This window comes from Bubalus bubalis, chromosome 10 (genome assembly GCF_019923935.1).
Source record: "Bubalus bubalis isolate 160015118507 breed Murrah chromosome 10, NDDB_SH_1, whole genome shotgun sequence".
NCBI classification, from domain to species: domain Eukaryota; kingdom Metazoa; phylum Chordata; class Mammalia; order Artiodactyla; family Bovidae; genus Bubalus; species Bubalus bubalis.
This window is the reverse complement of record NC_059166.1, coordinates 63,694,175-63,714,312: the sequence shown is the minus strand read 5'-3', so window position 1 is coordinate 63,714,312 and position 20,138 is coordinate 63,694,175. Positions and strand designations below refer to the sequence as shown.

The following is a 20,138-nucleotide window of genomic DNA, read 5'->3' as shown; positions in this document are numbered from 1 at the left end:
TTATTAGTTGTCTATTTTACATATAGTAGTGTGTGTATGTCAATTCCAATCTCCCAATTTACTCCTCTCCTCACTTAACCTTAGCAACATTAAGTTTGTTTTCTATATCTGTGACCAATTCTCTGTAATGGCCTATATGGGAAAAGAATCTTAAAAAAAAAGAGTAGATACATATACCCCTCCCCCATACAGCTGACTCACGCTGCTCTACAGCAGAAACCAACACAATATTGTAGATCAACTAGACTCCAATAAAAATTTTTAAAAATTTGCAGAAATGGACATGATTTTCAATATTTGTTTTGTTAATGTTTTATAGTTTGGCCCTTAATTCAACAACTGTGTGTTTATGTGTTAATCTCTAGATTTAGTACCTTTTGACATTTTCTACTTGGTGTGCTAGATGAAAATGTATATTTGAGAACTGGCAATAATTATTTTTAATAGAGTGCTTCTTGCCAGTCCTACAGGAGTTAAGTAATTTAATTTCTTCAATCTTTAATTTGCTCTTCTGTAAAAAATAAAAGATCAGTGTATAATTTTAAATTATTATTGCCACTCTCATTTGAATAAAGGATGCAGGAATTTTAAATTTTCCTATTTCAGAGATGATAATATTGAAAACTTCAGAAGTATAAATATCTTCAAACTCAAAAAAATAAAAAGTATTTCTTTAAAATCACAATGAAAAGATTATTTTTCATAGTAAGAATAATTACCATTTAATTTATCCATTCAAAATTTCAAAAATTAGATTTTTTAAAGGAGGAATCCTTGTATTTATATTATTTCAGATGAAAAGATTTGGCTATTCTTTTAAAAAAGAATAATCAAAGTACTACTGTGTCCTCTGATTCTCTTTTTACCCTGTAGGAAATAATATAAACATTTAAGAGACTGACAGGAGTAAAACTAAGCTCAAACTTACCTAAAGTAAAAATTGCTGGATAGGTCCACATTTTGGAATATTCGTAGATACCTTAAAAAAATGATTACTATAGTTAACACTATGATGACTACAGTTACCGCTGCTATGATATATATGAAAGCTAAGAGAGTAGATCCTAAAAGTTCTCATCACAGGATAAAATGTTCTTTTTATTGTGTCTTTATGAGGCAGTGGATGCTAACGGCACCTGCTGTGGTCATCATTTCACAATATACATAAGCCAAATCATTATGCTGAAACCTTAAACTTGCACAGTGGTATATGTCAATTTTATCTCAATAAAACTGGGAAAAAATGACAGTAAACTACATGAGATATAATTTTTTTCAGTTAGTATAAGACAAAATTCAACTTTATCTAGTAAACTCTTACTCTTGTCCGAAACAAAATTATTTTTTTACCCCACTTCCAAACATCAAAGATAGTGTCACAAAGTTCCAGAAAACCATGATCTAAGAAGGTTTTAAGCAAGAAAACCACCTCAGCTTTAAATTCTGGTTCATGTTCTAGAACAACACTATAAAGGTACAACGTGTAACTAAAACCCAAGCTGCTATCTTCCCTAAAACTCATAAACATGCCTAACTTTGTTCCATTTTGAGTCTTTATAATATCAAACCAATTCTAGCATTTTCTCTATCAATTTATTATTTATTAACAGTCTTTCCCCATATGCCCAAGGTTCCAATAACTTCCCCAAAAAACTTTTTGAAGCTTTCAAATGCATAGAAAAATTGGGGGTGGGGGGAAATAGTATAATGAATAGCAGTATGTCCTTCACCTGAATTCACTGTTAAATATTTCTCCTTATACATACATACATTCTCTCTCTTTAAATACACAAGTACATTTTATTTTTCTAAATCATTTACAGTAAGAAGCAGACATGATGACAGTCCTAAATATTATATATCTTAATATTATGTATCTATTATGAACAAGGACAATCTCCTAAATAACCACAATGTCACTATACACTCAAAATTTAACACTGACCCAATACTCCCTACTATATAGTTCATATAAAACCATTCCAGTAAGGTCCTTTACAGCTCTGTGCCTGTGTGTATACACATTGTGCACATATTTTAACCCAGGATCCAACAGAAATTCAAGTGCTGCACTCTGTCATGTTTATTCTAAAGTCTGACTCTCTGGCTCTTCCTGTATTTCACGGCACTGACATTCCTGAAGGGTCTGGGCCAGTTGTCTTACAGAAAGTCCCACATATGGATTTGTCTGATTATTTTCCTCATGCTTAGATCCAATTTAAATATTTTTATCATGCTTAGATTCAATTTAAATATTTTTAGTAAGAAAACTACACAGGCTATTGGTGTCTTTCCCACGGCTTCATATTAAGAGGCAAATAATGTCAGTTTTGTCTCATTATTGGTGATGCCAAGTTTGATCATTTGGTTAAGTATGTTTATCATTTTTTTCTCTTTGTAAATAATAAAAATATTCATGAAGTACAGTATGTTGAGATATTGATGAAGTACAGTACGTCAACAATAACCTCTCACCTAATGGTTTTAGCAGCCATTATTGATTCTTGCCCAAATCAATTATCATAATGCAGGGTCTTCAATAGCGCCTGAACAAAAGCTGTAGCATTCTGAGCCTGTATTTACATTTTAACATTTATAATCTATCAACTATATTTTGCTTTTCAATTGGTCTACAGATACAAAAACAGCAGTTACCGCCAGTACATACCTAGCTTCATCAGGATGACTAATCCGTACAGAATCATTGGGTATATAGATCATATTTGTATCTTCAATCTTATATACTGCATGACCGCCAATATCTGCCATCTTCCTCCTTTTGGTTATTAACACAATATAATAGCCTTCTAAAAACCTGACGAAACCTACACAACAACAACAACAAAACAGAAAGATAAATACATCTCCTAAACTTGGCAAAGCTTTCAGATACATATTTAAAAGGTAAAAAGACTTTGACATATTTCCTGCTTTATTATTTCTCTGATTTACAGCCATACAAATTTTCAGCTGTTTTAGAATTATTCTCTAGAAATATTTATCTCACTTAAAAATACTACTCTGAACAATTTGATTATAAGAAGACCGTACGTGTTAAGGTTCAGTAACACTAAATTCCCAACCACACACTAGTTACCATACCTTCTTGGTTAAAAATGTTCTGGCTCCCAGAACTTTTGCTTTGGGAGTTAAAATGAATTGTCTCGGTGGTTGGGGGGAGGGAGAGGGGCACACTTCTGAACCGGCTATGTGAGGAGCTCAGCAGACCCTCTCCCCAGTGACTGGTGAAAATTATAAAAACAAAACACTGAGAGTTTCTGGAAATTCTCCTAATGGCATACAGCAAATGGAGAAACATTTATTCAAAAAAATCTACTAAATCTTGGAAAGACCAGCCAGTCTGTGGCATCCGAACCATAGCTTGCTTCCCTCCCTACACCCTTCTCCCAATTCAGAGTGACGGTGTCTACTCCCAGCAGGTGTCTCCAGAAAGACAGTACCCGCTCTTCCCTCCCCAGCTCTCAGTCTAGGGCCCTGGTTTTTGCTCAGGAGGTGCAGGCCACCCGCGTTTCTCATCCCCTCCAGTTCTGTGCTGCAAATTCTTTATTCCAGGCAAGCACACCTGACACCGGGGCTCCTTTCTTCTACCGGCTCCTACTTGTAGAGTGAGGCTCTACCCCAGTACAAATACCGGATCCCGTCACCCCAGCTCACTCACTGCAGGAGTCAGATACGGTCATACACAGCTGACTTCCTGCCAGAAACAACAGAGGCCAGAAGGCTGTGGGGCAACTTATTCAAAGCACTGAAAGAAAAACTCAGCCAAGGCTCTAACACATACAGCCTAATGTTTTTTCAAAACTAACTTTCCTGTGTGCACGTGTGGGTGTCCCACTTTCACTTGCCCTCTCTGTCTCTCTCTCCCTGAGTGTTGCACTCTATAAAGTCTGAGCTAGAATCTTGGGGCTACAAATTTTTGCTCTAGAATTGGCAGATACCCATAGTCTGTGCCGTGTTATTCTTAGTTGAGATTAGTAATTGAACGTATTAATGTAAACGAGCCAAAATACTTAAGAGAAAGATACCATAAGGATTTTAATGAACCATGTTGCTGCTGCTGCTGCCGCTAAGCCGCTTCAGTCATGTCCGACTCTGTGTGACCCCATAGACAGAAGCCCACCAGGCTCCCCCGTCCCTGGGATTCTCCAGGCGAGAACACTGGAGTGGGTTGCCATTTCCTTCTCCAATGCATGAAAGTGAAATGTGAAAGTGAAGTCGCTCAGTTGTGTCCGACTCCTAGCGACCCCATGGACTGCAGCCTACCAGGCTCCTCCATCCATGGGATTTTCCAGGCAAGAGTACTGGAGTGGGGTGCCATTGCCTTCTCCGAATGAACCACGTTACTGCTATTAAAATATTTTGGCGAGCCACAAAGCACATTTTTTTTTTAATGTTCATTCGTGCTCCTCCCCACTAGAGGGAAATGGCAACGCACTCCCCAGTATTATGGAGAATTCCACAGACATAAGAGCCTGGTGGGCTACAGTCCATAGGGTCACAAAGAGTCAAACATGACTGAGTTTCATGTCATGTTTGGCTACTTTCACTTGTAGACTAGTCCAAAATTCTCTGACTAAAGCTAAAGGACATAAAATAGGAAATAAAGCTTAATGTCAATCTCATTAAAAGCAAGTTAGGAAGCAGTTATCCTTGAAGGCCAAAACCTACAAAATCAAGGGTCCTGGAAGCAGCATAAAAACCCAAAAAGGGAATCTAATTGAGTTTAAGTAATAAATATTTCCAAGACAAATCAGTTTTCCTTTTGTTCTTGTTACGTATTTTTTTATATAAGGAAAAAACTTCTCTGTGATAATTTCCCCCAACCTGCATTCCAATTGAATTTTAATTTTATGTTTTCAATTCTAGACTATTTCATCCTACATACCCCTTTATATTTTTAATAAATATACTGTACAAAAGAACACTCTCTACCAGCATAAGTGCTTTTTGCATATTATGAGATTATTTTCTTTTTACTACTGATTGGAAATGTCACTCTTTTTTTCAAAGGTTCCCATCAAATACAGCCAACAGTTAAAAGCCTTCAGTCTGGCACAGACCTCTATCAAAAGTCAGCCTCATCATCATTTTAACACATGAAAAACCAGGACAAGTTTTTTCATCTTCATTCTATGCACTTCTGATCCCAGACCCATTTTCCCAAGTTCTTCCCAGAAGCCTAGACGACGGTCATAATGCAAAAGTGACTTCTTTTTCTCCAAGTAGAGAAGGCTGGCTGTGTCGTTTGTGATGGACACCAAGCAAAGTAAATAAAAAGGGGCAGATGAGAGGATGGAGTGCTGTGGCGTTCTGGGGGCTGGAGAGGATCCCACAAGCTCACCAACAGGGAAGAGGGCAGTATCCTGTTGGGTCACCTTGTCAGCTGGTCACTATCTTCAGAGCCTCTCTGCACTCTGACAGAGACGTATCAAAAACCACAAGGGACTGAAGTGGCACTCTAACACCAAGTCTATCATCCCCTCACGAGTCGAGGCCCACGTGCCATTGCTGTTTTTCCCTTCTCTTGACTCTGCAATCTGTTTCTAAGGGTCCTGCTTTAAAGAGCAACCGAGTCCATCACGTAGTCTACTATGAAGACACTTACTCTATCACTCCCCTTCAGCCTACTAGCAGGTTACAAGCGTATCCTCTCACTGGTGACACAGGCAGAAAAAGGACATATACCAAAAGGAGCTGGATGGTCAGAGTACCAAGAGTAGTAAGGACTACAGGCCTCCACCCAAACGTCCCAGGACCACATCACAAACTGGGTGCGAGTGACTAACGCTTTTCACTTTCACACAGTCTTGGAACCACTGCTGAGGTCAACATAATATTCCCATCACTCCAAAAACACCGCCTCAGGCTCCTCCGATGTCCATCCACCCTTCCCACCCCAGCACCTGGCGCCCACTGATGGATTTTCTGACTCTGCAGATTTGCCTTCTGTAGTGTGTCACAGGAAGGAGCTTAAAAACAAAAAAACAAAACTGGGTGAGCGATGCTCACCTATCTGGTAGTCTCCCAAACCTCCTGGCTGTCAAGCCACAAGGGAACAAGTCACAAATGGGCACCACAGCTACAGGGCAGGCTCAATCCATGTCTAGGGACCAGAGACGGTCCATGAGCTTTCAGGAGCAGTCCATGAAAAGAAACGCAAACGACCTGAAAGGGAGGGCTCAGGAACATCAGAGTTCATCATCAACGAGCCTGCCTGGAACAGACAAGACTAGTTTGGATATTATGAACTTATGTGGTGAGTCACATGTGGTCCAGGCTGATGACAAGTTATGCCCAGTAGGCTCTTGTGTTGGTCTTGACACATTGCTGGAAAAAAGACTGGTCCTTTACTGTAGACAGTTGAGAAGCATAGCTTTAGATTCTTATAGACTGTGAATTAAATTAACCATGGTAACAGTTCAAAACAGTCCAGCAAAAATACTACTCACAAATTGGGCATGCTGAAAAAATTGAGAGAGAAAATACTTCGGCCGCAGAACAGAAGACAACCATTCAAGTCCTTCCACACGTCTTATTCTGACAATCAGACTACATATATTTCCAAGGTTAAATATTTTGTGTTTTGCTATTTCAGTTGCCCTTATTTTGCGTTTTGCTATTTCAGTAGCCCTCATTTGTCTAGCCAATACTAGACAAATCATAGCCTTTTATTATGTCCTTATTTACTCTTCAAAGATTTTAAGCATGGTTGAATTAGAACAAATAAAGTGCATTTCCACAAAAGTAATAAATGCTTACTTGGCACATTACTGTGTCACTTTACTGGCAAGTCAACCTTATTGTGACTTCATCATCCAAGGACAGTCTCAAAAGGGCCTCAAATTGTGATAGAAATGTACCACAATATCTAAGAATGCCACCTAAGAGAAACATGGCAATATCTTCAGCCCTCATCCAAAGTTTATTAATAGCTGTGTATAAAATGAGTATTTATTTGGCTATAAACTTGGTTATCTGTGGATTAAAATAAAGCTATGGTTTCACAAGCTTAGTTATCAATAAATTTAAAATGAGGCAAGGAATATTGCTAAAAGCAAATATGCCCAGAACAGTGAAGAATGATCAAAGTACCATTAAAGTAACACAGTACACCATCTGCATGCGTGCATGCATGCTAAGTCACTTCAGTCGTGTCCAGCTCTTTGCGACCTATGGGCTGTAGCCCATCAGGCTCTTCAGTCCATGGGATTCTCCAGGCACGAATACTGGAGTGGGTTGCCATGCCCTTCTCCAAGCGATCTTCCTGACCCAGGGATCGAACCCACGTCTCCTACATCCCCTACATTGGCAGGCGGGTTCTTTACCACCAGTGCCACCTGTGAAGCCCAGGAAAGCATCTGCTGCTGCTAAGTCACTTGAGTCGTGTCCGACTCTGTGCGACCCCATAGATGGCAGCCCACCAGGCTCCCCCGTCCCTGGGATTCTCCAGGCAAGAACACTGGAGTGGGTTGCCATTTCCTTCTCCAATGCGTGAAAGTGAAAGTGAAGTTGCTCAGTTGTGTCCGACTTAGCGACCCTGTGGACTGCAGCCTACCAGGCTCCTCCATCCATGGGGTTTTCCAGGCAAGAGTACTGCAGTGGGGTGCCATTGCCTTCTCCGAGGAAAGCATCTAGAGGCCACTTAATGTAAAAAGCAAACTGCCCAATACAACTCCAAAACACCCAAGGGCAGCTATTTTAAAATATAGTTCAATGGGCTTCCCAGGTGGTGCTAGTGGTAAAGAACCCACCTGCCAATGCAGGAGACATAAGAGACCCGGCTTCAATCCCTGGGTGAGGAAGATCCCCTGGAGGAGGGCATGGCAACCCACTCCAGTATTCTTGCCTGGAGAATCCCATGGACGGAGGAGGCTGACAGGCTACAGCGCACAGGGTCGCAAAGAGTTAGACGCGACTGAAGTAATTTAGCACACACACCCACAACTGATCTTCAACTCATTATACTTAATTAGCAAGGAAGGTTCAATTTTGAATATTTAACTCTGACTAATTAGGCATTCAATATTACATATACCTTAGGAAATTTACATTTTTCAAAAGTTGTAAGAAAGTATTAGTATTTAAAGAAATGAGTTTAACCTATTAAGTATCTGATTAAGCCTAATGTATTTAAGACACTTTATTTCTAGATTTTTTTCTTTGATTAAGAGTTAAGTAACACTTAAAGTGGAATTTAACATGTATGGAATATATGGAATTGAAACACATGAACTCACCTGACATACACTAACATGCACATTATCCATTAAACGTTATCCGTTAAACACTCATCCATTAAACATGAAACCTCAAGGGATTTGTCAAGACTAAGCAGAAGGTACGCAGAAGGTGCCAGTTCTATGCAGAAGAAACTAACCATACCGACCACTCTCGACCTCCCCTGGCAGCCAGCCGCCTAAGACACAAAATGGACCTAAAGGGATTCCACATGAAGGGCTATGAGAGCACATCGAGAAAAAGAAACTTCAAACACGGCAGAATATGCATAATCAAAGTCTCAACAAGTACACATTCACCAAATAGAAAGTGCTAATCAGAAAAATGAACCTAAGACTGTGAAACTATATAGCACAGGTCAGTCCATATTAGTTTGGTTAACAGCTACAGACACCACTCAGTAAATATTATAGACAGTTCAGCGGGTTTAAAAAGCAGAAAGATAATTTTGTGTTGGCGGGGGGAGGTGGGGAAAGACTTGAAATACGGCCATGCCAACAGGGAAGCTGAAACACAACTGCCCTCTGCCTGGCTGCCAAGGCCCCAGTGATCTGGTCTCACCAACCTCTTGCCAGCATTCCAGGACCCATGGGCATCTTCATGTCGGTGCTTCTGCCGTGACCCCTCCTGGAGCTCTCCCCTCCCTTCCCCACATCCATCCAAAGCTTGCTTCTCCTCCAGGGTCCAGCCTGAGTCTTGTCTTCTCCAGGAAATCTTTCTTGGCCACTCCAGGTCCAAGAAGTCTACCTCTTATGCAATCTCCAGCATTTACTATCAACTACACAACTGGGATCCAAATTCCAGTCCTGGAGTTGTTTCCTGGGCACTGGGTTTTGTCCCCCCAGCCCCCCCACCCCCACCCCACCCCCGTCCAATCCAATCATCCTAAGACTCCCTGGGACAAGTCCAGGAGCAAAGATAGGTTTTCTGACCCACTGTCACGAGGTACAACGCACCAGAAGAACTGCGGGGCATTTCCCAAACACCCCACAAGCTGGACTCCTTTAAAGGCCAAGGCCATTTCTATGCTTGTTCATGAATAAGTAAAGGCGTTATTATAGGATTTGGGAAAGAGATTAGGTAAAATTTAAATGAAGAGGCTCAAACCAGAGGAAGACTGAATGTAAAGAGATAAACATCAGGTCTGGACTGTGAAGCGGACTCGGGGTCTCATTTCCTTGAAAGCAATAAAGTGTACAGAGCTACAGTCGGCTGCGTCCAGAAAGCCCTTATCTGAAGCTCCGCGCTCGCCTTGTCAACCGAGGCTGCCTCTCTGCGTCAAAATGACTTAGATCATCCAGGCGACAGGGGGATGTTTCCTCTCACTGACACAATTTTAAAGAGCAAAGTTTCCGACTCTCCGTGATTTTAGAGACCAAAGTTTCTCTGAGAGTAAGAAAGCAGTTGTCGCTCAGAGAAGGGGCTCGTGACACTTTACACTGCAGCGTGTCCTTGAGAGAAACTCCTCTAATTTAAAAGCTGGTTTTACCTGTATCTGTTTTTCCAGCTGATGTTTACAAGTCCAAGCCAATTTTCACTTTTTCATTTCTTGACAAGCCAGACTCCTTAGAGGTCCAAACCATCACTACACTTGTTCATATCCTATACAAAACTGAGCACAGTCCTGGGCATATAGCAGATATTATATAAAGGCTGTTTGATACCTGGTTGATAGATGATTCCGTTTTAAATAACCAAAGACACAGAAGGTGGGTCACATTTACAAACCTATATAAATATGAGCCTTGCAAACTATCAAGTAGTCTATATAGGGGAAAAAAAAAAAAAAAGAGGTTGAAAGAGGGAGGCATCTTTCTTACCTACGACACCAAAAGCTGAAACAGCTCGAAATAACCCCGAGGAGCCTTTCTGTCCCATCTTTGTCCTGTTTCCTAGGTCCAAGCGCCCAAGAAGTTCTCGCACTTCTTGTTGAGTATACACATGCTAGAAATAAGCAAATTAATCTGTAAGGTGGTGCTTGATTTTTAGATTCATTATTTATTTACCTCTGAAAATTAAGTTTCCTACAGCTTTACATCATTAGCTATTTCACAAAGAAGTATATAAAAGTGCAGGACTAAGCTACAATTTAAAAAGCCAACAAATTTTTTAACATTAACAGTTAATTAAGGGTGGTTACTGGATCACACATTGCTGTACTTAAAAGGTATACCAAAACCTTATCTTCTGGATCAGAGATTCAGAGGTATGAGGAATCCACAGACAAGTTTCAAGAAATCTATAAACTCCTTAATATTGTATGCAAAGTTTTGGTTATATGTGCATATGTGTATTTTTGTGAGAAGGCCCATAGCTTTTCTTAGATTCTCAAAGAGAGCCCCAATCAGCCACTCCTACCCACAAGTAAAGCCAAGTATCATTACATCGTATTAATAAATACTGCCAGATGGTATGTGTGTGGGCGAAGGAGGACCATGATACCCAAGAGTATGCGAAGTCACAAAATACAATATATCCAAAATTATTATAACATAGAAATTAGTTTTCCAAACAGCTTAGTGAAAATGAGTTCCAAACTACGGCTATTGATACCTTTGAAAAACCAGGAATCCACACAGATTCAGAAATTTTCAGACAGGAACTTCAACACAAAGTGTTAGCTGCTCTCACCTGAGAGTTAAAATTAACTGTTCAATTCCACCTTACTATATTTCTCTTTTGACTAAAAGCCTCATATTTTTGTGCCACCTGAATTAAGTCCCAACTCTGAATAATATGACACGTGGATAAGAATAGCTTAACATTTCTAGCAAGTCATCAGAAGTGACCCTACCAATCACTTTTAGCAGTATAATAACAAGTCTGCAGTAGAGAAGTCCTTTTTGACTTCAAGGAGCTTCATATTAAAGAAGAAGAATAAATAATCTCTCCGGTGGCTGCAATATTGAGAGTTATATCAGATCCTTAAAATGGCACCCCTTTAAGAAAATACATTCATTATCTTATCCAAAGAGTTTGCTTCGTAAAAAATCAAAATGAAGGGCAAAGTGTAATTCTGGCAAACTTTCTGACTTCAGTAATTTTAGAAACCAGATTAGAGATTAAAAATTCTAGCCAACCATGAAAAACTGTCATTTTTAGACGTATGATTAAAAAAAGTATACATCGCTAGAAGCTGTAAGGATATTTCATATCCGTTAAACAAGAAGTACAAAGGTTTCCGTCTGTATTCAGGTTGTCGAGATACTTACCCTGTCATCAATGATAACCAAATCTTTTGGTTCTGTTCTGTCAATTTTCAAAACACGGTATTTCGTTTCTGCATGATTGCTCCCAACTAGGAAGTATCTCTATAAAGAAAAAGAAATGTCAGTTTTTTTTTTAAGACAGCTTGCCTTATACACATTTTATAATAACTTGGGTTTTTTTCTCATTAAATACATGAATTAAGTCAGGTTACTTTTTAAAAGAAATATTTCTGTTAAGTACAACTGGCAGATTAAAGAAAGGCTGATTCTAAAAGGTCAACTTTAAAATTGAAATATTCGTCGTGGTGTCATGATTAGCAGTCTGATATTTAAAATGTACCCAGTAACCAGGTCAGATGAATTTAATTATATTATACAGAGATTAACCTAACTGATTGGGGACTGATGTTTAAACTTTGCCAGGAAACAGCAGCTCTGGTAAGAATTAGAAAGCTCAACATATAATTAGGAATGCTTAGACAATTATAGCTATTAAAATATTGATATTTTACCAAATAAGCCTTTATACATTTTCTGTAGAAGACTAAAAATGACTTTAATATAGCAACTGTAAAAATCAACTGCAAAGTCCCAATAAAAAATAAAAATGAATGTACTTTCCGAAATGGCTTTTTATAGATAAGCCACAGGAAATAATTAATATTCTTTCTTTTCTGAAACACTTCCTTGGAGCATTATACCTGAACACATCAGTCTTCTTAAATGAATACTGAGAATAAAATGAATACTAAATATACAGAAAAATAATCATCCTATAGTCAAAGAAAATGCTTTTCAGAAAACCTAAACCAGATGAATAATTTTTATACTGTGTTTAAAAAAATACGTAAAACTCCATTAGGAAAAATATATTTAAAATATTTTGCTTCAAAAAAGTCCTTTAAAGTGACTCTTTTTCAACACTGCAAAAATTAAGAACACATTGCCACCATCAACTGGCATCTAAGCATCTCATCAGTCACATAAGACAAAGATAGACAAAGCAATTAAATAACAAATAAGATTCTTTAGATTAATGGCCAAACTGAAGTATAGGTACTGAGAGCAGGAAAGATTAATGTTAGGTACTAAAGGTGTAGAAAACCTCAGAGGACTTAGGACTTAAATTGAGCCTTGAAGGTTGGAGATTTTTTAAGGTAAGATTTTATAATAGAAGATAGGTATAACAGAAGATACACATGTGCTCAGGCGTGTCTGACTCTTTGTGACCCCATGGACTGTAGCCCACCAGACTCCTCTGTCCATGGGGATTCTCCAGGCAAGAATACTGGAGTGGGCTGGCATTTCCTACTCCAGGGAATCTTCTCGAACCAGGGATCGAACTCTCATCTCTTGCGTCTCCTACATTGGCCAGTGGACTCTTTACCACTGCACCACCTGGGAAGCCCCATAACAGAAGATGAGAACTTGGTTATATTGTTTTAATACTAAAGCTGTAAAAATGGATGAGTTTTTAAATTAAGTATATATCTGTTTACAAAGGTATGATCTAGACTTTCAAATTATAAAGAACAAAACTGTATGTTAAAAGATGATAGGTTAGGGACTTCCCTGGCTATCCAGTGGTTAAGACTGTGATTCCACTGCAAGGGGTATAGGTTCGATTCCTGGTCAGGGAACTAAGATCCTGCATGCCACACAGAGTGGCCAAAATAAATAAATAAATACAATTATGTTAATTAAAAAAAAAAAAAAGATGACGGGTTAGCCCATGCTTAAGGGGAAAACTAACCAAAATACTAAATCCCTCGTCTTCTAGGGAGAAATAGAATCTAGATGAAAGTATCAGTTATCACGAGGAAGAAACAGAGCAATTATAATAAATTAGTAAAGTAAAAGAAGACATCCAGTGACCAGGATGCACACAGAGCAATTATAATAAATTAGTAAAGTAAAAGAAGACATCCAGTGACCAGGATGCACTGGAGGAGCAGCTGGAAGGGCAGGGACCCAGCGAGAGGGAGGAGGTCCAAGTTCTCCAGGCTGGCCTCAGTGAGTTTCCCCCAAGACCCTACCCACCACAGAGAGGAAAGCGGGGTCACCAGCCTAGTAAACTCAGCCACAGAAGAACGGCCTATAAACTACACGTTTGTTTGTTAGGAGAAAAGGAAACCGCCTTCTTGAGCACTTGAGGAAAAACAGGTTCCCAGGAAAGGAAACAGTGAGTGCAAAGACTTGAACAGCGAAGAAGCTCTCCAAGTTTGTTAGAGGAACAAGATTAACAGAGAAGATGCTTATGAAACACCTAACACAGTGAAGGGTCCAACACAGAAAAAGGCACTCAGTGAGGGCTACTTTTCTTTGCTTTACTTTTTAAGATATTAGCAAGTCTATGTCATTGTAGTTGAGAAAAAGACTTCAAAAAAGAGAAAAAAAGAGAGCGCCCAGAGGGGAAAAAGGCATGCACGGGACCAGAATGGAACCAGAGTGGGGAAAATACACCAACCTATGAGTAATCAGCCTCTGTCCTCAGGAGACGAGAGAATGCAGAGTAACTACCACGAATAGCGTGTATTACTGAGGTCTGAACTGCACAGACGACAACACATGAAGGGCACTTCGCTCACTTGGGGAAAGTCAGAGCAAGCTGTCCAGACAGGCTGGTGGTGTCCTGATGCTGGGTTTGGCCTTGGAGGATCTCTAGACAGGACTCAATGTTTTGAGCCAAGACAGAGCAAGTAACATCCCTCCCTCCTGCCCCTGCTGCTGCTAAGTTGCTTCAGTCGTGTCCGACTCTGTGCGACCCCATAGACGGCAGCCTACCAGGCTCCCCCGTCCCTGGGATTCTCCAGGCAAGAACACTGGAGTGGGTTGCCATTTCCTTCTCCAATGCACGAAAGTGAAAAGTGAAAGTGAAGTCGCTCAGTCCTGTCTGACTCTTCATGACCCCATGGACTGCAGCCCACCAGGCTCCTCCGTTCATGGGATTTTCCAGGCAAGAGTACTGGAGTGGGGTGCCATTGCCTTCTCCTGCCCCTACCAGAGCACTTGTGCTGTATCTGAAGTCAGCACTTCTTCTGAGCGCCCTGCTCAATTTGTCTGGGGCTACTCTATCCTGTTTGCCTATTATAAGCAGCTTTAGGAGTCTGACTCTTGTGGTTTTTAATTCTAATCCAGAAGTGCAATCTGGTTCTGCAGGCATTGAGTACATGTTAAATGAAAGAACAATCACCCACCACAGGCTAACTATTTAATCTGCTGGGTAACTTTCTACAACATTTACACTAAGACATCTTTCTTGGTTAATTGCACAGAAAGACAGTCCTTCTAAGTCAATCACCTCATGGGACTTTCTGGACAAGAACACTGGAGTGGGTTACGATTCCCTTCTCCAGGGGATCTTCCCGACTCAAGAATTGAACCTGTGTCTCTTGTATTGCAAGTGGATTCTTTACCGTCTAAGCTGTATATATCCGAATTACTCAGTAAGAAGCCACATCACAGCTTTAAGAGAGGTAAAACTGCTGAGTAGAATTCCTAGAATTTCAACACATCCTAGGAAATCTAAAGATGAACTGCAGTAGGACCATGACTTGGCAGTTTGTAATAAAAAGACTGAATTCTTGGGGTAGGAGTAGACAAACGCACTCTTGGCCTTTGAAGCACACAGAGGAGAGCGGATCTGCACCCCTCTTATCCAGACCCTTCCGTGAAGTCTTTACTCCACGAAGCAGAGGAGCCAAGGCAAAAATCCACAGAACTCAGAAGCAGATCGGAATGGGAAGAAAGAAACGGGAAGCAGTGTAACTATCCACATTCTCCGTTGAAGTGGTCTAAGAATCCTGAAAATGTTTTGTGCAGAGAAGAGCGACCTCTTGTGGAAACAGTTATGTGGGGGAAACCCACAGCGCTCAGCAGTGCACAGAATGACGCTCCTGCACTGCCCCCTGGTGGGCGAGTCACAGGCTTTCAGGCCAAATTTTTGTTTAATTATTTAAATTTATTTATTTTAATTAGAGGCTAATTACTTCACAATATTGTATTGGTTTTGCCATACATAAACATGAATCCGCCATGGGTGCACACGGGTGTTCCCCATCCTGAACCCCCCTCCCACCTCCCTCCCCATACCATCCCTCTGGGTCATCCCAGTGCACCAGCCCCAAGCATCCTGTATCCTGCATGGAACCTGGACGGGCCAAATTTTTAAGAGGTAACTTTTCCAGAAAGGCCTTAATTCTACTTGGTTTGATTATACACACACACACACACACACATATCCTCCTTAGGCTTTATTATATTTAACATCATGCTTCAAAATTAATTTCAGCATTTGGGGGCTTAAAAATAGCCCTGAAATATCTTTTCCTTAAATTCTTCTGCACTATTGTTTCTAAATTTTTTATTTAGAAAAATTTTCAAAATTTTCAAACCTACAGTAAAATAGACAGAACAGTAAAATGAAAACCCACATTTCACTCAGCTAGATTCATGCATAGTTAACTTTGAGCTGCATTTTTTTTTCTCCCTTCTTCCTTCTGGAGATAAGCTTTTTTTTTTTTTTTCTTTTGAACCATGTGAAAAACAAGTTGCAGGTATCATAACACATCATTCTGAAAGCCCTCAACTTGTATTTTCTAAATACAAGGACATCCTCCCACATAATCATAACAACCATTGATACAACATTACCTATAATCCATCAAGTTTCCCCAAATGTCCCAATAGTATCCTTTATGTGCTAAGTCCATTCAGTTGTGTCCAGCTCTTTACGACCCCATGGACTTTAGCCCACCAGGCTCCTCTGTCCATGGGATTCTCCAGGCAAGAATACTGGAGTGGGTTGCCATGCTCTCCTCCAGGGGATTGTCCCGACCCAGGGATTGAACCCACATCTCTTAAGTCTCCTGCACTGGCAGGGGGGTTCTTTATGACTAGCGCCACGTGAGAAGCCCGGTATCCTTTCTAGCTAGCTTTAAATTAAAAAAAAAAACAAAAAACAAAAAAACATGGAATCCAATTAAGGATTCTGTATAGCACTTGTAACCAGGCCTTTATAAAATATCTTTTAATCTAGAACAGTCGCCCTGCCTTTACTTTCAAAGACTGTCTTTCAGAACATGTTAAGAGAGTCCACAATTTTAACAATTTTCCTGGCTTCCTATTGACATCACTCATCTGTCCATGTACCAGTGAATGCCTCCTGTGTGCCAGGCACTCGACTAGATACCTAAGGGCAATGATACATTGAAGCTATATTTTAGGCACATGCCTTGCTAGTGTATTAGACTGGGGAAAAAAGAAGTAATCAATCCGATTACTTTTGCTTGATGAGCAAATGCTGCGGACAGGGCCCACGAAGGTGGGGTTTGAGGACAAGAGCTTGTGAGTGGTCTTTCTGGGGGCAAGTTCTTGTCTCCACTTGGAGTGGGGGCAAAAAGCCACAGCAGAGCTGGGTGACGAGCAAATGGGTAGCCTTCCAGGCAAAGAGAGAGGAATGGAGGGCTCTGCTCCCCCCGCCAAACACCTCACTAAAATCACAATAAAGTTTTTTATGGTCATTTTCTTAGAAGCCTCAAGGGCAAGAGAAAAAGAGAAGCAGACTGCAGAAAAAAGAAAAAAATAATCATTTGAAACTGAAAAGTATGCCCAAGAAAGAAAGCAGTAGCAAGTCAAGAAGCAATCTAATTTGCGCTATAGAACCCCCAAAGGCATGAAAATTTGTTGCAGCTCTTATCTCTGGAGGGAGAAGTGTAAAACTTCAGAAAACTGAAGATTAAAAAGGAGCTAGCACACGCTTCCAAGGAGGAAAAAAAGGCTTCAAGCTAAAGATCAAGAATAGCATAACACTAGAAATTCTCAACAGCAAAGCTGAAGGTGGAAGACAGGGACGCAATGCCTTCAAATTTTTAAGAGAAAATTAATTTCAATTTTTAACTCCAATTAGGCCTATCAATCAAACCTGAGGGCCTAATAAGGGCATTTTCAGATATTGTTGTTGCTGTTCAGTCACTAAGTTGTGTCTGACTCTGCGACCCCATGGACTGTAGCATGCCAGGCTCCTCTGTCCTCCACCACCTTCTGGAGTTTGCTCAAATTCATGTCCGTTGAGTTGGTGATGCTATCTAACCATCTCATCCTCTGCCTCTCTCTTCTCCTTTTGCCTTCAGTCTTTCCCAGCATCAGGCTCTTTTCCAATGAGCTGGCTCATCACATCAGGTGGCCAAAGTATTGAAGTTTCAACTTCAGCATCAGTCCTTCCAAGGAATATTCAGGTTTCCTTTTTGGATTGATTTCCTTTTGGGTTGATTAGACTGATCTTGCAGTCCAAGGGACTCTCAAGAGTCCTCTCTAGCACCACAATTTGAAAGCATCAATTCTTCAGTGCTCAGTTTTTTTTTTATGGTCCAACTCTCACATCCTTACATGACTACTGGAAAAACCATAGCTTTGACTACACATACCTTTATCAGCAAAGTGATATCTCTGCTTTTCAATACACTAAGTTTGCCATAGCTTTCCTTCCAAGGAGCAAGTGTCTTTTATTTTCATGGCTGCAGTCATTGTCAGCAGTGATTTTGGAGCCCAAGAAAATAAAATCCATCACTGCTTCCACTTTTTCCCTTTCTATTTGCCATCAAGTGATGGGACTGGATGCCATATTCTTAGTTGTTTAAATGTTGAGTTTCAAGCCAGTTTTTTCACTCTCCTCTTTCATCTTCATCAAAAGGCTCTTTAGCTCCTCTTCAATTTCTGTGATTAGAGTGGTATTATCTGCATATCTGAGGTTGTTGTGGCAATCTTGATTCCAGCTTGTGATTCATCCAGCCCAGCATTTTACATGATGTACTCTGAATACAGGGTGACAATATATAGCCTTGCCATACTCTTTTCCCTATTTTGAGCCGGTCAGTATGTCCGGTTCTAACTGCTGCTTCTTGACCTGCATGTTGATTTCTCAGGAGGCAGTAAGGTGGTCTGGTTTTCCCATCTCGTTAAAAATTTTCCACAGCTTGTTGCAGTCCACACAGTCAAAAGCTTTACTATATAGCCAATGAAGCAGAGTAGGTGTTTTTCTGGAATTCTCTTGCTTTCTCCATGATCCAACAAATGATGGCAATTTGATCTCTGGTTCCTCTGCCTCTTTGAAACCCAGCTTGTACGTCTGTTTTCAGTTCACGCATTGCTGAAACTGAGCTTGAAGGAGTCTGGGCATAACCTTGCTAGTACGTGAAATGAGCACAACTGTAGAGGAGTTCTTCGGCATTGCCCTTTCTTGGGACTGCAATGAAAACTGACCTTTTCCAGTCCTGTGGCCACTGCTGAGTTTTCCAAATTTGCGAGCATATGGAGTGCAGCACCTTAATAGCATCATCTTTTAGGATTTCAAATATGAATAGCTCGGCTGGAATTCCATCACCTCCACTAGGTTTTTTCACAGTAATGCTTCCTGAGGCCCACTTGACATCCTGCTCCATGATGTCCAGCCCTAGTGAGTGACCACACCATCACAGTTTTTCAGGTCATTAACACCTTTCTATGTGTGTGCCGTTCTTCTGTGTATTCTTGCCACCTCTTTTTAATCTTCTGTTAGGTCCTTACTGTTTCACACGTCCACGGATTCAAAAAGATTCCTGCCGAGGAACCCTTCCTCATGAAGCAATTGAAATAGATGCTCCACCAAAATGAGGGCATAACTCCAGAGAGAAAAAAAAAAAAAAAAAATCCAGGATCTGGGAAAGTAAGGAAATCATCACAGGAGAGGTGATGGGATGGTGGTTAAGGGAGATCCCAGGATGGCGGCTGAGCTGGAGGCCTGGGAGCAACCAGTCCAGATCTGAGCCACTGCTTCAGAAGATGAAGCCAAGAAGAATACCTACTGTGTGAATGTGCTGAGAGGGGACTTACATATCTGGAAAGTTGGGCTGAAACCATTATAAATTAGGAATAACGGGATTTTAGGAAGAAGGAAAGGTCATCTCAGGTACCTGCAGTCTGAAGTTCAAATGGTGAAGGTGAAAGAGGAGGTAACCAAAATGCCCAAAAGCAACCAAGGGAAAAAGGGAGCAGTAACTAGAGTGTTCGGGACTTTCATAATCGGGCGCACGTCAGCCGGACTGCCTGAACACGGGCACACTCATGGATGAAAGGAATCGACTCTGCTAGGGACACGTCTGTGTGTGTTCATAGATTCACTGAGGGGCAGTGAACTGGGGTGGAGTGTATGTGGTCCCTTATTGCTATGGCAAGAACTGGGGTGGAGAATCAGGACACCAAAAGAAGCTGCCTTAAGATGCCCATGAAGACAGAAAGGCTCTGAGCTGACTTTTCCAAGTTAAATACCAAGAAAAAGCTTAAAATCTCACCATGCAGCTTTAACAGCAGTGACTTGGTTTAAAGATGAATGTGTTTCTAAAGTATATACATGAACTCCACATGGAATACAGAAGGTAATCCACTTAACAGGAAATGCAGTTATCTACTAACATTATCATCTTCTTTGATAATGACAGGCTAATTAATCACTCAGTTTTCAGCTGAGGGAAGAAAATCAGCTTTCTTGAAAGAGGAGACATTTTAGGTTGTCCTGACAGCTTCGATTAATGTTAAACTGCACTTGAACTTTCAGAATAAAGGTATTATTTTTAAAGATCACAAAGTCACTTCTCACAATCTTGAGCAGTCTTGCAGGCCTGCCACCTCACTGAT

The 20,138-nt window shown here is 40.5% G+C and overlaps 1 protein-coding gene across 4 annotated transcripts in view; it reads right to left on the bottom strand.

The window, feature by feature from the left end:
* Positions 1 to 20,138, bottom strand: part of FIG4 (FIG4 phosphoinositide 5-phosphatase) — a 169,327-nt gene that overhangs the window by 111,676 nt on the left and 37,513 nt on the right. For 3 of the 4 annotated variants that reach the window (XM_045161971.1, XM_045161968.1, XM_045161969.1), the window contains exons 2-5: positions 11,472 to 11,570; positions 10,080 to 10,203; positions 2,669 to 2,825; positions 929 to 979 (exon numbers count right to left, since the gene is read on the bottom strand). In XM_045161971.1, coding sequence (XP_045017906.1) covers positions 929 to 979; positions 2,669 to 2,825; positions 10,080 to 10,203; positions 11,472 to 11,570 — 431 coding nt within the window. The remainder of the gene's footprint in view (positions 1 to 928; positions 980 to 2,668; positions 2,826 to 10,079; positions 10,204 to 11,471; positions 11,571 to 20,138) is intronic. The other variant, XM_045161970.1, reaches the window with a different exon arrangement.